The sequence below is a fragment of the Bacillus rossius genome (assembly GCF_032445375.1).
Source record: "Bacillus rossius redtenbacheri isolate Brsri chromosome 4 unlocalized genomic scaffold, Brsri_v3 Brsri_v3_scf4_1, whole genome shotgun sequence".
Classification (NCBI taxonomy): Eukaryota; Metazoa; Arthropoda; class Insecta; order Phasmatodea; family Bacillidae; genus Bacillus; species Bacillus rossius.
Window position 1 is genome coordinate 9,812,568 of NW_026962010.1, and position 13,790 is coordinate 9,826,357.

Here is a 13,790-nt window from a genome sequence, read left to right on the forward strand (position 1 = left end):
CAAAGTGAGCGGCAAGTTAAGTAGGCGTAATTACATTAAACGAGTGTTTGGCAGCAGCATGAGATGACGGGTGATAGGACGGGAGTTTGCATGACACCCTAATAATCTGCAAGGGACGTATTCTCAAAAAATAAAAGAAACTTACGGTCTACAAGAGTATATATATATATATATGAAACCAGTCACCATGTTAAAATGAAAATTAATGTATATGTAATATGTACCTAAGTTTCATCAAGCTTTAATAATTAAAACTCAAGTTAAAACATTATGATGTTTTTTATTTGAAACGCATGTAAAATGTGCAAAAAAATTTTTTCTTATATCTTTGAATGAACACCTTCCACCGCGCCCATGCAGCAGCGTATAACTGCACAGCTGTTGAGTATGGCACTAAAATCTCGCAGCCCTACACCTAACCGCGAACAAAACAGCAAACTAACCATAATTACAATAAATTACAGTCATTATTCTCACAACTCATCATTGTTAATACTTTCCTTATAGTCACGGATGAATAATTTTTTTTAATTTTCATATTACAATCACACGCATTGCAATATTGTATTTACTGGCCACTTGCAGTCAACAAATCATCACGGCGATTTTAAATGAGGGAGGAGAACTTTGAGCTACATCAGAGGAGTATCTTCAGAGTTTTGACGCTGTATTTTTCTTTTTATTCGAGGCGGTCAGGGAAGAACACTAAGAACGGCGTTTGATGAAAGCACACAAATGTACCCATTTATTTCGAGTGACACACTCTTCTGTACTGCTCTGTACAGGTCACATTAAAAGTCAAACTTAATGGGCAAATGTTAGTAAGTTCTTCTTTGCAACCAAGCCGGCTAAAATGATCCAAAAAACTCATGGGTGGTTTTAGTTTAAAATAAAGCAAGATGAGGTGTCCATTACTGCCAAAAAAATATAGGACAACAGAAACAGTGACATTTGGAACACAAGGTTCAACACCTGGAGGGAATCGGATTGCAGCACAGCCGTGGTTCTAGAATCCCATTCTTTGATGGATCTTCACTGCTAAGATGATGAGGCAGCGTAGCTTCTTGGCAGACATGCGAAGCTTGAATTGAAGACGTCCCGTGAGGGACTGAAGATTCAGTAGCTGGAGGGAACAGCATTGCTGCTGCGCAGATAGCGCAGGAGCAGTGATCCCAAAAGCTCATGCTTCGATGGAACACCACTTTTCAGATGTTGTTGCAGCGCAGCTTCTTGGTAGTCATGCGCAGTTTTAATTCAAGAAACCCATGAGGAACTGAAGATTAAATAGCTGGAGGGAACAGCATTGCTGCTGCGCAGATAGCGCAGCAGCAGTGATCCCAAAAGCTCATGCTTCGATGGAACACCACTTTTCAGATGTTGTTGCAGCGCAGCTTCTTGGTAGTCATGCGCAGCTTGAATTCAAGAATACCCATGAGGAACGAAAGATTCAATAGCTGGAGGGAATATCATTGCTGCTGCGCAGATAGCGGTCGGGGTGCCGTAGCAGCTGTGACCCCAGAAGTTCATGCTTCGATGGAACACCACTTTTCAAATTTTGTTGCAGCGCAGCTTCTTGGTAGTCATGCGCAGCTTGAATTCAAGAATACCCATGAGGAACGGAAGATTCAATAGCTGGAGGGAACGGCATTGCTGCTGTGCAGATAGTGGTCGGGGTGCCGTAGCAGCTGTGACCCCAGAAGCTCATGCTTCGATGGAACACCACTTTTCAGATGTTGTTGCAGCGCAGCTTCTTGGTAGTCATGCGCAGCTTGAATTCAAGAATACCCATGAGGAACGAAAGATTCAATAGCTGGAGGGAATATCATTGCTGCTGCGCAGATAGCGGTCGGGGTGCCGTAGCAGCTGTGACCCCAGAAGCTCATGCTTCGATGGAACACCACTTTTCAAATTTTGTTGCAGCGCAGCTTCTTGGTAGTCATGCGCAGCTTGAATTCAAGAATACCCATGAGGAACGGAAGATTCAATAGCTGGAGGGAACGGCATTGCTGCTGTGCAGATAGCGGTCGGGGTGCCGTAGCAGCTGTGACCCCAGAAGCTCATGCTTCGATGGAACACCACTTTCCAGATGTTGTTGCAGTGCAGCTTCTTGGTAGTCATGCGCAGCTTGAATTCAAGAATACCCATGAGGAACGGAAGATTCAATAGCTGGAGGGAACGGCATTGCTGCTGCGCAGATAGCGGTCGGGGTGCCGTAGCAGCTGTGACCCCAGAAGCTCATGCTTCGATGGAACACCAGTATTCAGATGTTGAGGCAGCGCAGCTTCTTGGGGGGCACACGGGACGTGAACTCGAAGGTGTCGGGCCTGAGTGCGGCGGCGCCCTCCGCCTCCAACTGGTCGGGCTCCGGAGACAGTGACAGGCGCCTCGGCTCCTCCCCCATCAGTGTCTTCAGGCACAGGTCGCGCTCCTTCACCGCCGACAGCACCTGCACACCATTCACCAAGGGTTACGTTGCTAGGTGGTCAAGCTCATGCACAGAGGTTTAATGGTAATTAGACCTCAAAGATTAAAGTAGACTTATAACTACCTGGGTACCGACTAGGTGCTCATAAAATTAGTAATGACTAGAGACCTGCCAAATAAGCGGATTCATTGACCTCTAGGATAGACTCCACAGTCCTTTAAATACTCGCGGAAATGACACCTGTTCATTGGCTACTGACGCGTGAGACGTCTCAACTAGGCTGTCCGTAATTCGGCACTTTCTTGGTTTAATGTTTCCCATTGGCTCACAGTTCTCCGGATAAAATGTGGGTCAATCGCAGAAGCGGTACGAAGGAGTTGTTTTGATGCTAGCCTATCGTGAAATGAATCCGCGAATTCTGCATGTCTCTAGTAATGACATGGGGTTTGATCAGAGCACTACTCTCGCCACTTAAACGTAAAAACTCAGCCATCACAGACATAAAGGCGCTACTGACAATACACTATTGAGAGATTAACTTTACAGTGATCGAGCCAACATAAAACAAGCAAAAAAGTCTGATAAATGGAGTAGTTTGATTTGGAGAGATTCATGAATTTCATCATGATTATAATAATTAAATTTTCATGACATATGTAGTAGAACTTTGGGCCAAAGATGTCTCCGGCTGCTGTAATCTCGAAAAAAAAAAAGTACGGGAAGCCGCTAATTTTAGTGCTTAACTGTTTAACTAGTGGAAAAATGTGCTCTTATTTTCCGGTCAGGGAAAGCAATAGCAAAAAAAAAGCATTCAATCGTATTCTCTAGTCTCCCCACTCATCACAAATTGGGACAATGGCTAACAAACATAACATGATTTCTCATATAATCTCCGCAGAAACCACACCTTACCAGGAAAAATAATTCATGCTAACATTTTACATTTTATTGAACTAATTCATCTGTATTGATTAAATTCCTGCTGTCACATGAATACAGCTACACTTTTTAATATTTCAGTTTACCCTGATACGACGAAAATTTCAAGTCAATTGTTTATAGAATCTACAGGAACCAAGTAATGCGATATGTACAGATCACGTTTAATGATATGCCACCAGTGACATTTACACTGTTGAGAATTTTTTTTTTAATTGTGGGATATGAAAACAGGGAGGGGCCCCGACAAAAAAATTATTTGCCCTCGGGCACTTAGGTTCTCTCGATGGCTCTGTCTAAAGAAATTAAGGTCAAGGTGGTTCGAGTTTGACACCAAAAAAATAATTACTTGCTTAGGCGGAGACTCGCGGGTAACTAACTCACCACTTATACCAATACCAATATTAAACGATACAATAATACCAATAAAAAACCTTATAATAATACCAATAATAAACGAAATAAAATTCAATGCTGTTATCATACCAATATTTGAAACGGTTTTGCTAAGAAAACTACGGCCAAAGATTTTTTTTGTTTTGTTTTAAATAGTTATTTCCAATTTTTTTAAACTTTTTTTGTAATAAAAATATTAAAACCTAGTTGAAAGATTACTAATATTTACCTATACAAAAGACAGTCTCATCACCAAACTACGATAGTGCTCAAGGGATTACAAGAAAAATAACGTATGTGTTTTTGGCACGCTCTCAATAGACGTTCTCGATGGACCCACTTATGAGCTTCGACAGATAAAGTCTGTCATGTATTTTTTTCCCCCAAGTTTGAAAGTTCTCAAAGTAGTTGTAGAGGTGCCCATTTTTCAACTGTCGCTTGCAAAGCATCGCGTGATGTTTCCTTACCAACTCTGACCACCACAAACTGTAATTATTTTTGTAAATGGAACATAAGTATGCACGTAAACTTACAGATATTTGTTTGTACATTTGCATGAAAACAATTGTATCACTACAAAAAAAAATGTTCGCAGTGACACTGGGTAAGCAATTATTACCCAGGTATCTATGCTTTGCGTTGTCCCAGTTCCTCCAATAGACACATTTATTAGTAAACCCTTCCCTGAATAGCTTTCCAGTAATTAACTGCGCGCAAACTAAGCATGATAAAAGAACAAAATAAGGTCCAACTAATGAATACTAAGATAACGTTTTCCATGGTTTGAAAAACAAATATGAAACATAAATTAAAATATAAAATAACGTGCTTCTTTCCGTACGAAATACGCCGTATTTAGCCATGTGTTGTACAAGAGTTAAAATATATTTATTGTGGTATTGCAAACTGTTTCTTGATAACTGGTTTCCAAAGGGATGTTTGTTTTTGACGTGACAACGTCTAATAAATCGATTAACGCCGGTTGCACGCACGAAAAGGTGTCCCGTTACGCACATTGTACGCTTGCGCCGCATCTATCTCTCTTCCACTCGATTGGAACAACCATCGAATTGACTTTTTCGAGGCACATTAAACTTGAAACACTCCCATTCGTTTCCTCATACTTTTCCTATCATCGTCCTATCCTTAACAGAATAACACGGATTGGAAGAAGTTAAATAGCAAACAAGTATAAAAGTTATAGTTAAAATAATCTCTTCGATAAAAGTAATAAACACATTTGAATTAATGAGAGAAAATAAAAAAAGTAAATTTATCAATTAAATTGTAGATTTAATTTCACTCCTTCTTTGTATCCATTCAAAATAGTGATAGTTAAATAAAAATGATTCAATTTTATTCATAGAAGTATGCAATAATTTCATCAATGTTTTGTTATGACGTCGTCACGTTAAACTATCGTCCGTAAACCGATTTTACAGACAACCAAATTTCTTTCTTCTGCGCACTACGTGGTTCGCACCGTCCACGCGACGGCAGTGGCGGAAGGACACGCAGACCACCGGCACTACTCGTGGTAGCGGCCGCACGACGCCGCCCCTGTCCCTGGCTGAGGAAGGTCGCCTCCTCTGGTCCCGGTCCCAGAAGAAGGCCGGGGGAGCGACGGCTCGAAGGCTGGCCGGACCCCGTAACGACCTCCACTTCCTGCTGGTGGCCTGATGGGCCGACAGTCCCGCCTGAATACTGATGCGCCCCGGCGACACGCGGTCAGCTCCACGGAGAGAACGAGGAACCTACACACGCCTTATTGACAGAGACCTGCAAAGTGCACGGTTTCGATGGCCTTCAGTATAGACTGCACATGCCCCTGTACGCTCGGGCAAAATAACGCAAGTTCATTGGCTGCCGACTTGTAAGTCGTCTCAGCTGGTTTGTCTGTGTGTGATTCGATCCTTCTTTGGTTGAGGGTTTATAACTGGTTGAGATTCGTCCAGATGAACAGTAAGCCAATGGCAAAATTATCTAAGAGGTACCTATATGTGTTTGAATTCTAGCCTATCACCGAATGAATCCGCGAATTTTGCAGGTCTCTACTTATTGATAGAGACCTGAAAAATCCGCGGGTTCATTACGTGCTATCGTAAAATTCAAATAATTTTATACCTTAGTGCTGCTTCTTCCATTGAGTCCACTGTTAATCTGGAGGACTGAGGGTCAATTAGAGAGAGACCCTCACTCGTAGAAGTGTCGAATCACAGGCCACCCAGTCGTGACGATTCGCAAGTCAGCAGCCAACGAACAGTTGGCATTTGCCCGAGTGTGTAAAGGATATTGGAGTCTATCCTAAAGGTCATTGAACCCGCGAATTTTTCCGGTCTCTACTTATTGATTTCAACAGTTCCAGAACCTGCACACACGTGATGGCAGAGATTACACATACAATTATTTTAAGGGCAGGATAAATTGATTTAATGAAATGCTCAATTGATGACCACTGGACATGCCAAATTAGAGAGTAGCCTTTGCTTTAACCGCGTAGGACATAATCATCAGCAGTGGTACTGTAAGGATCTACCGTTCATAATTGGCACTTTTTAGTTAATATTTCGGCTTTTTTGCGTTTAAGGCATCATCTTGTTACAAATTTTATAGGGCCCACTTTTCTGGTGGTATTCTATAAAAAAAAAAACCACCCATTCCCCCCAAGCCAACCTGAAACAGACGTACCAAAAAAAAAAAAAATTCATATAGCTTCCTTCGGTTCATCTCTACCACAAATCCTGCCTACTTCCATGTTCAAGGACCTTGACATAGTGTAAAATCTCAATATTAGAACAGCTGTAGTCATCCCCAAAAATTAATTCCATACCAAACTCCAGTGACTTCACAGGGGAACCAATTTGTAGAGCCAGTCTCTAAAAACTTCAGGGATTTCACTAAATTGCATTGTTTAAAGAAGCCAAAAAAAATTGAAAGGTAGAAATTTGTTCTGGTATAACTAATATGGAATCTATTTTGGAATCTATCCCCATTCCGTCCGACGTCCCCAGGAGGGTATTAGGACTCTCCGTCTTGCAATTTCAAATACTTTCATACTGCTTGCAATAAAGCTTCTGTGCTAAATTATTCTGCCTTTACATAACATAGCACTTAGCTTTGGCTGCTTGTTGAAGTCAACACTTGTGAACTTGTTTGAACTACAACATGACAGTTGTAGTCGCCCGAGCGAAGTAATGAGTAGGGACTGGTAACATTCGCGGGTTCTATGACCTCCACGATCCTGTGGACACTCGGGCAAACGTCGCCTGTTCATTGGCTGTTGACTTGTGAGGTGTCTCAATTAGGAGCCTCGTGATTCGATACTGCTTTGACTGAGGGTATATAATTGGCCCACAGTCCTCCAGGTTAACAGCGAACCAATGGCAGAAGTTGCATAAAAATACAATTATTTGCATTCTAGCATATCGCGAAATGAATCCGCGAATTTTTTCGGTCTCTAGTAATGAGTAGGGGCATGCAGATTTCGCGAAAAGATTTCGAGACAAGCTGAAAGTTAAAACACTGTAGCATCATCTGTGTTTAGTGATTGGGTGTGTTTCTCCCAGATAGTAACAACACCAATCACAGTAATTCAGTGCGAAAGCAAACGCGTCCTGAATGGCTCGGTCAAATAAGGCAACGACTTCTCTCGCATACGGTCGCCAATCACAAGGAATAAACCAATGGTTTGGGTTTACCTTGTTGCAGTCTATTAAGCGTTCAGATCTTTTCGCGAAAAAATGCCTGCCCCTAGTAATGAGTTATTTCCTCGCGGCACTTACATACTGAAGCCTGTTGGTAAATATGTAGCTGCAACAAGGTATAGAAGGTCCTAGATAATATGATTTATGCCTTATGCTAAAAATTGAGATAACTAGTTAAAAAAAATAATTATAAACAATATATGGAAAAATCCAAAATGGAGGGGCTTAATCCCCCTTTAACTTTCTTATCAAGTTGTTACCACAATGCGGCAGAATATGCGGGATGAGTTACACTAGCTACAAAAATGGCGTGAGTCAGAGATCGACCGAAAAACTAATGCTGCACGTTCTCATTGGAAAAAAAAAAGTTTTAAACATATGCCACTTATGATCTAAAGTGCTTCCCAAGGTTTGTATAAGCCGTTGAAGTTGAAGCTGAAAAACGTTTTATTGCAAATAATAGAAAAAAATATTGAAGATTGAACATTGGGTGTCTGAATAATTTCTAATCGAACAAATTTTTATAACCACAGCAAAACCTGCCGCTGTCGTAAATGTTTTTCTTTAAAATAATTGTGTGCTAAAAACCTCGTAAACGACAGAAGTTTAATTCTCACGACGCAACACTGAAAATCGTGTTTAAGGTTTTTTACAATTTATTTATAAAATGAACCTACTGCGTTTATTTTTTTACGAATGTTAAATGCTCGCTATGTTCAATACGGATATTTTTATCATTATTATTATTATGAATCAATTTGTAGAATAATGTAAAAAAAAGTGTAGCTGTATTCAAGTGAACAGCAGGAATTTAATCAATAGAGATGAGTTAGTTCAAGAAAATGTGAAATGTTAGGTGCAAAGATAGTCTGCAAAATGTTGTAGATAAATTAGTTGTTCACGTGGAATTGATATAAATATATATTTTGTTCTAACCTGGTACCGTTTTATTTCTTCTTCTTCAGGCTTATCACGAACGTTCCACAATGACCACAGCTAGGGTTCAGTACCGGGAAATCCCGGTCCCGAAAGTTCCTGGAACTCTCCGGTACTTTTGATACGGCAAAATAACCGGGAATTCAAAATCTATTCCCTGTTCTTTCTGTACTTTCGGGACTCGACATGGACAGCATAAAATGTGAGTATTGCGCGCCCTGGCGAGGCGGTCTCTGCTGGCTGAGTCTGCCTGACTGTGTGCTGGTGCCTGTATGCTTTACATGGCGATGGCTTTGCTTTTGAGTTTGTTATGAACAGAAGAAATGTTATTTTCATTTAATAATTCTGTGATTATGCGTTAAAACGATGATTTTTTTTTAAAAAAATTTCCCTTCAAAGTTAAAGATTGAGAGTAAGGCATTTATGCTTTGTGTTGTCCCAATACCACCAAAAGATAAATTTATTTGTAAAGCGTTGCCAGTATCAAATACACTAATAAGAATGATAAAACAAAATAAAGTACAATTATTTAATAAATATTATATTATCTTTTTATTAGGTTTGAAATAAAAATTATGCTTGAAAGAAACACCAATTGAAATATAAAACTATTTCTTGGCAACTGGTTTTCCGAAGGCATCTTTGTAAAAGTGCGGCACTGTCGCAAGTGAACAGTAACTTGGCGTTGTTGTTGCGGGACTGTAGTACTGGACTCAAGTCAGCAGTTATTGCAGGAGTCGGTCGGGAGGCGGTGAAGATGGTGCAGAAGATGCAAGGAGTTTACGGGATGTGTTTGAGTCAGCACCGGGGAAAAAACCCGTGACCCAGGGGCTTGCAGAAGTGTTTTTATATCTTTATCCATCGCATTGCCCTCAGCAGCACGTATGGGTTCGAGTCCCTCCCGCGATCCCGCCAAAGAAACAAAATTTTAACAAAACCTTAGAAGTAACCCAGTATTGTCCTTTCCACAGACATCCACACATAAACTCCATCCCACAACAAGAGGCAGTGGGCGGCACTCCGCGGCCTGGGACATGGACCACGAGGCCCGCAACGGCTGTGGCGACAGTACAGTTTGTGTCGCAGTGTTTTCTGACGAGGACGCACCACAACGCCGAAATACCACAACGCCGAACTTACAATAACGCCGACAACCATAACGCCGAATGCCAAATTGACTTCAACGCCGACAGCTAGAAAACTGCTGTGTACCACAACGCCGAATTACCACAAAGCCGAAATACATTAACCCCGAAAAATGTCATTGCAGGACTGCCACAAAGGTTAGGTTAGGTAAGGTTAGCACACAAATTCATTCAGTTGTTTTTGATTTTGCTCCAGTGCCCCCCCCCCCCCTCCCCAAAGCAACATTTTTCGGCGTTACTGTATTTCGGCGTTGTGGTACACAGCAGTTTTCTAGCTGTCGGCGTTGCGGTCAATTTGGCATTCGACGTTATGCTATTCGGCGTTATTGTACGTTCAGCGTTGTGGTATTTCGGCGCTGTGGTAACGACCCTTGTCTGACTGAGCGAACAGTCTCTGAGCAGGAGCTGCTGGTGGGGGGAGGTAGAGGACCCACCATGGCCTCGAGCGCGAACAGGTGCTCGTCGGCGGCCTCGGGCGGCGCGTGCTGCCGCACGAAGCGCGCCAGGCGCACCAGGTACTCCACGTTGTGGCCGCTGGCGCCGCAGCTGTCGGCGATCTGCGCCGCGATGAGCGGCAGAGGCGCGTCGCCGAGCCAGTGGCGGTTGCCGGGCGTCGCCACGTACGCGAGCGCCGCGAAGGGCGCCGTCTTGCCGTCGGCCGGGTGGAAGTCCGCCGGCCTCACCTCGTAGCCGCCCAGACGCACCTCGCGAGCCTCCAGGTAGGGCAGCGCCGCCTCGCCGCGCAGCCTGAAGGCGCGGCCCCACACCACCGCCTGCAACAACACTGCACTGCTAACCTTCTCGCACTCCTTGCACTGCTAACCTCCTTGCACTGCTAACCTCCTCGCACTGCTAACCTCCTTGCACTGCTAACCTCCTTGCACTGCTGACCTCCTTGCACTGCTGACCTCCTTGCACTGCTAACCTCCTTGCATTGCTCATTGTCGTACTGCTGACCTCCTTGCACTGCTGACCTTGCACTGCTAACCTCCTGGCACTGCTGACCTCCTTGCACTGCTGACCTCCTTGCACTGCTGACCTCCTTGCACTGCTAACCTCCTTGCATTGCCCATTGTCGTACTGCTGACCTCCTTGCACTGCTGACCTTGCACTGCTAACCTCCTTGCACTGCTGACCTCCTTGCACTGCTAACCTCCTTGCACTGCTGACCTCCTTGCACTGCTGACCTCCTTGCACTGCTAACCTCCTTGCACTGCTGACCTCCTTGCACTGCTAACCTCCTTGTACTGCTAACCTCCTTGCATTGCCCATTGCCGTACATGCAACTTCGGGCTTGTCCGTGCTCGTGCCCAGTGCAGCCACTCGCCACCAGGGCCCCTCGTCATACATCCATCCACATCAGTGGATGAAGACATGAACGCGGACTACGCGTCCAAACTCCCAAACCCCTTGAATAGTATACAAAAGTATTTTCTGGCACAGGCTTCACGCTATGGATAGAGCAATGGATGAAGATATAAACGCGGACTACGCGTCCAAACTCCCAAACCCTTGAGTAGTATACAAAAGTATTTTCTGGCACAGGCTTCACGCTATGGATAGAGACCGGAAAAATTCGTGAATTCATTTCGCGATAGGCTAAAATACAAATAGTTATACCTCAGTGCTGCCTCTGGTATTGGCTCACAACTCACCTGGATGACTCTGGGCCAATGAGAAACACCCAACCATAGCTTTATAGAATCACAGGCTGCTACGTTGTAACGTCTCAAAACACAGCAGCCAATGAATGGGTGACATTTGACCGAGTGTAGTGTGCCGGAAATTAGGCATTTCGTCACCTTTTTTAATTTTTTCTATAATTTTAAAATTTTTTGGGGTTTCTTATTTTTTAAATTTATCTGGTTGTTAATGGGGGTGATTTACTTTTTGTTAGGCCGGTGTACGCCACGGATTTAAACTTTGTGCCAGTGGACCGAAGCCCCTTCCCAGGGGGCCAATCTGATATTTTGCTGTCTAATGTGGACATGGTCAGCCCGGTTGAAATTTCTCTCGCCTGCAGTCACGTCCAGAGTTTGTAATTTTAATTCCCTGCATGACCAAAACTGCATAGAGCAGCTTCTAGGCTGCAAGCTGCTACTTCTCAGAGAGCTGCTGAGAGTAGTAAGTCTTGTCACGAACGCGTATCCCATGGACGGTTGTTCCCAGCTTCGTTGCGCCTTTTGTTTCCCCCACCCTTCCCCCTTAGTTCTGAGAAATCCAGGAGCAGTGACCTGACATGAAGTTAGCCAAGATACCTAAAGAGACCTCCGCGAAACCTAGCGGCAGAAAAAAGCAACTTCACCCATGGTGGCCAGCGAGCTGAGACTACGCTCGTGACACCTGGCGGCGAGTCAGTTCACCACCTACGTTAGTTCCCCTTTACACCGCCAGAGCGCAGCACCGCTACGCCTTATGGCCCTATGCTTCTTCCTCCCGACCTGTAGAAGTCGATTGTTCGTTGCCTCCGTTTCGGTCCGGTAGAGAGCGCGCATGTCGTGTTCTTGTCACGCCCGCCTCGGACTCCTTCAGAAATTTTCGGCTTAGAACCGAACCTTCCCCCCTCCTCCCTAGGGCTTTAGCGCTTGTTTTATTTAGAAGCCTCGTCCGCCCTCGTGGACTCAGTCCTGATCGCGGCTACTGACCACGTCTTCTCGACGTCCTCTGCGCTAGGAGGTTTTTCGCGGGAATTGCGAATTCGGGTGCAGAAGAGATGTAGTCAGTTGCTCTATGGGATGTGATCCCATTTGTACAGTAGTCGGTCAGTAGTAGTAATTAGTTCAAGTCATGTCTCTAATTTTTAAGTTTTAGTATTTTTTTAATTTTTTTTTCTAAATTTTCGACTTCGTTCGTGCATCCGCGTCTTCTCGGTCCGCGGCATCCTGATGTCGGCGCGAGACACCTAGTGAGCTCCGAACTCTACACCCTGTTTGGTGAGTAATCCGGCCTTTTCCCCCACATTCCCGTTTGTTGGCCTTTTGCGCCGACGGTGTAGGACTGTCTGGAAGCAAGTCTAATTCGTTTTGAATTTGATTTGGGTTTCAGACAGGGTCGAAGTGCTGGAGAGACAAATTGCTCCCAGCTCGTGGTCCTGCACCTCCACTGCGGGTCACGTTAGAAGAGATGTTTCCGCGACCCGACGTTATCTTTTGAAGACCCGGGTGGCAATGTAAAATCAACACCCCCCCCCCCCCCCCCCCGATTTTCTAGCTACGAACTACATTAATCGAATGAATAGCCTACCAGCGAACAGTGCTTTCCTCAAGAATATGTAGAATGAATAAAACTAATCATCGATGTAATAATTGGATGAATCAAATTTTGGTGTGATACTTATAAATTTTTGTTTATGTAATTGTTTGTTGTTAAAGTTGAGTATGTGTTGTTATACTAATATCGGGCCGGCCCGTTCTCGAAAAACTTAAGTTTATAATTAATATCATTAATTGGAAAACTTATAAATGCCAAATCAAATGGAAAACAGAAATCATTATTTACATTTTTAAATAAAACAGGGAACCTATAGACCAAGCTACTTGTGTAGTGTTAATTTATTTATGATTTACCTTCTTCCCTTAAACGATCCAACAGCTCCCAAGTTGCTTGTGTCAGGGAGTTCCAAATTGTCTTGTTCTCCACCTCGTGCCACCTCTGGTCAATAACTTTATTTTTCTTATTAAACTTACCCAGCAAGTTTTCAAGGCTCTTTTTATTAAATTAAAATAATTTAATTTTGAGGCACGAGGGGCGTTACAGTAGGTAGAACTATGGAGTTCATCCTACAGGTCATTGAACCCACGAATTTTTTCGGTCTCTAGCTATGGATTGTGATTTTCGGCCCGCCATATTGGTATGTGACGTCACGGCGGCCATTTTGGTGTCAAATTTCCTCAAAATTCTTCAAATATGACTCAAAAATTCCTAAAATATTTCCCTGTTTCGAGGGGAAAATTCCCATTTTGAGGGAAAATTTCCCATTTTTACATTTTAACATGTTGTAATTTAACTAATGATGTAAATATTAGCTATTAAAAAAAAAACTGGAATCAATTATTTGGGATATCCTTTCGGACCTTTTTTCCTACGTGTAACAGTATGTATTTAAACTATTTCTTACATGATGGACATTTGTCCGAAGACTATGGTCGAATCCCGACTCATTATGGTCCAGTGTTGCCAGCCATGGCACACACGATTTGGGTACACTCATCTCTAAACTCGTGTACTTTCGAATACAATAAGTTC

At 43.4% G+C, this 13,790-nt stretch overlaps 1 protein-coding gene across 1 annotated transcript in view; it reads right to left on the bottom strand.

Annotated features, from left to right (window-relative positions):
• Nucleotides 1-717: 717 nt before the first annotated feature.
• Nucleotides 718-13,790, bottom strand: part of LOC134541495 (glutathione-specific gamma-glutamylcyclotransferase 1) — a 44,524-nt gene continuing 31,451 nt past the window's right edge. The window contains exons 3-4 of the mRNA XM_063384984.1: nucleotides 9,980-10,318; nucleotides 718-2,446 (exon numbers count right to left, since the gene is read on the bottom strand). Coding sequence (XP_063241054.1) covers nucleotides 2,261-2,446; nucleotides 9,980-10,318 — 525 coding nt within the window. The 3' untranslated portion in view covers nucleotides 718-2,260. The remainder of the gene's footprint in view (nucleotides 2,447-9,979; nucleotides 10,319-13,790) is intronic.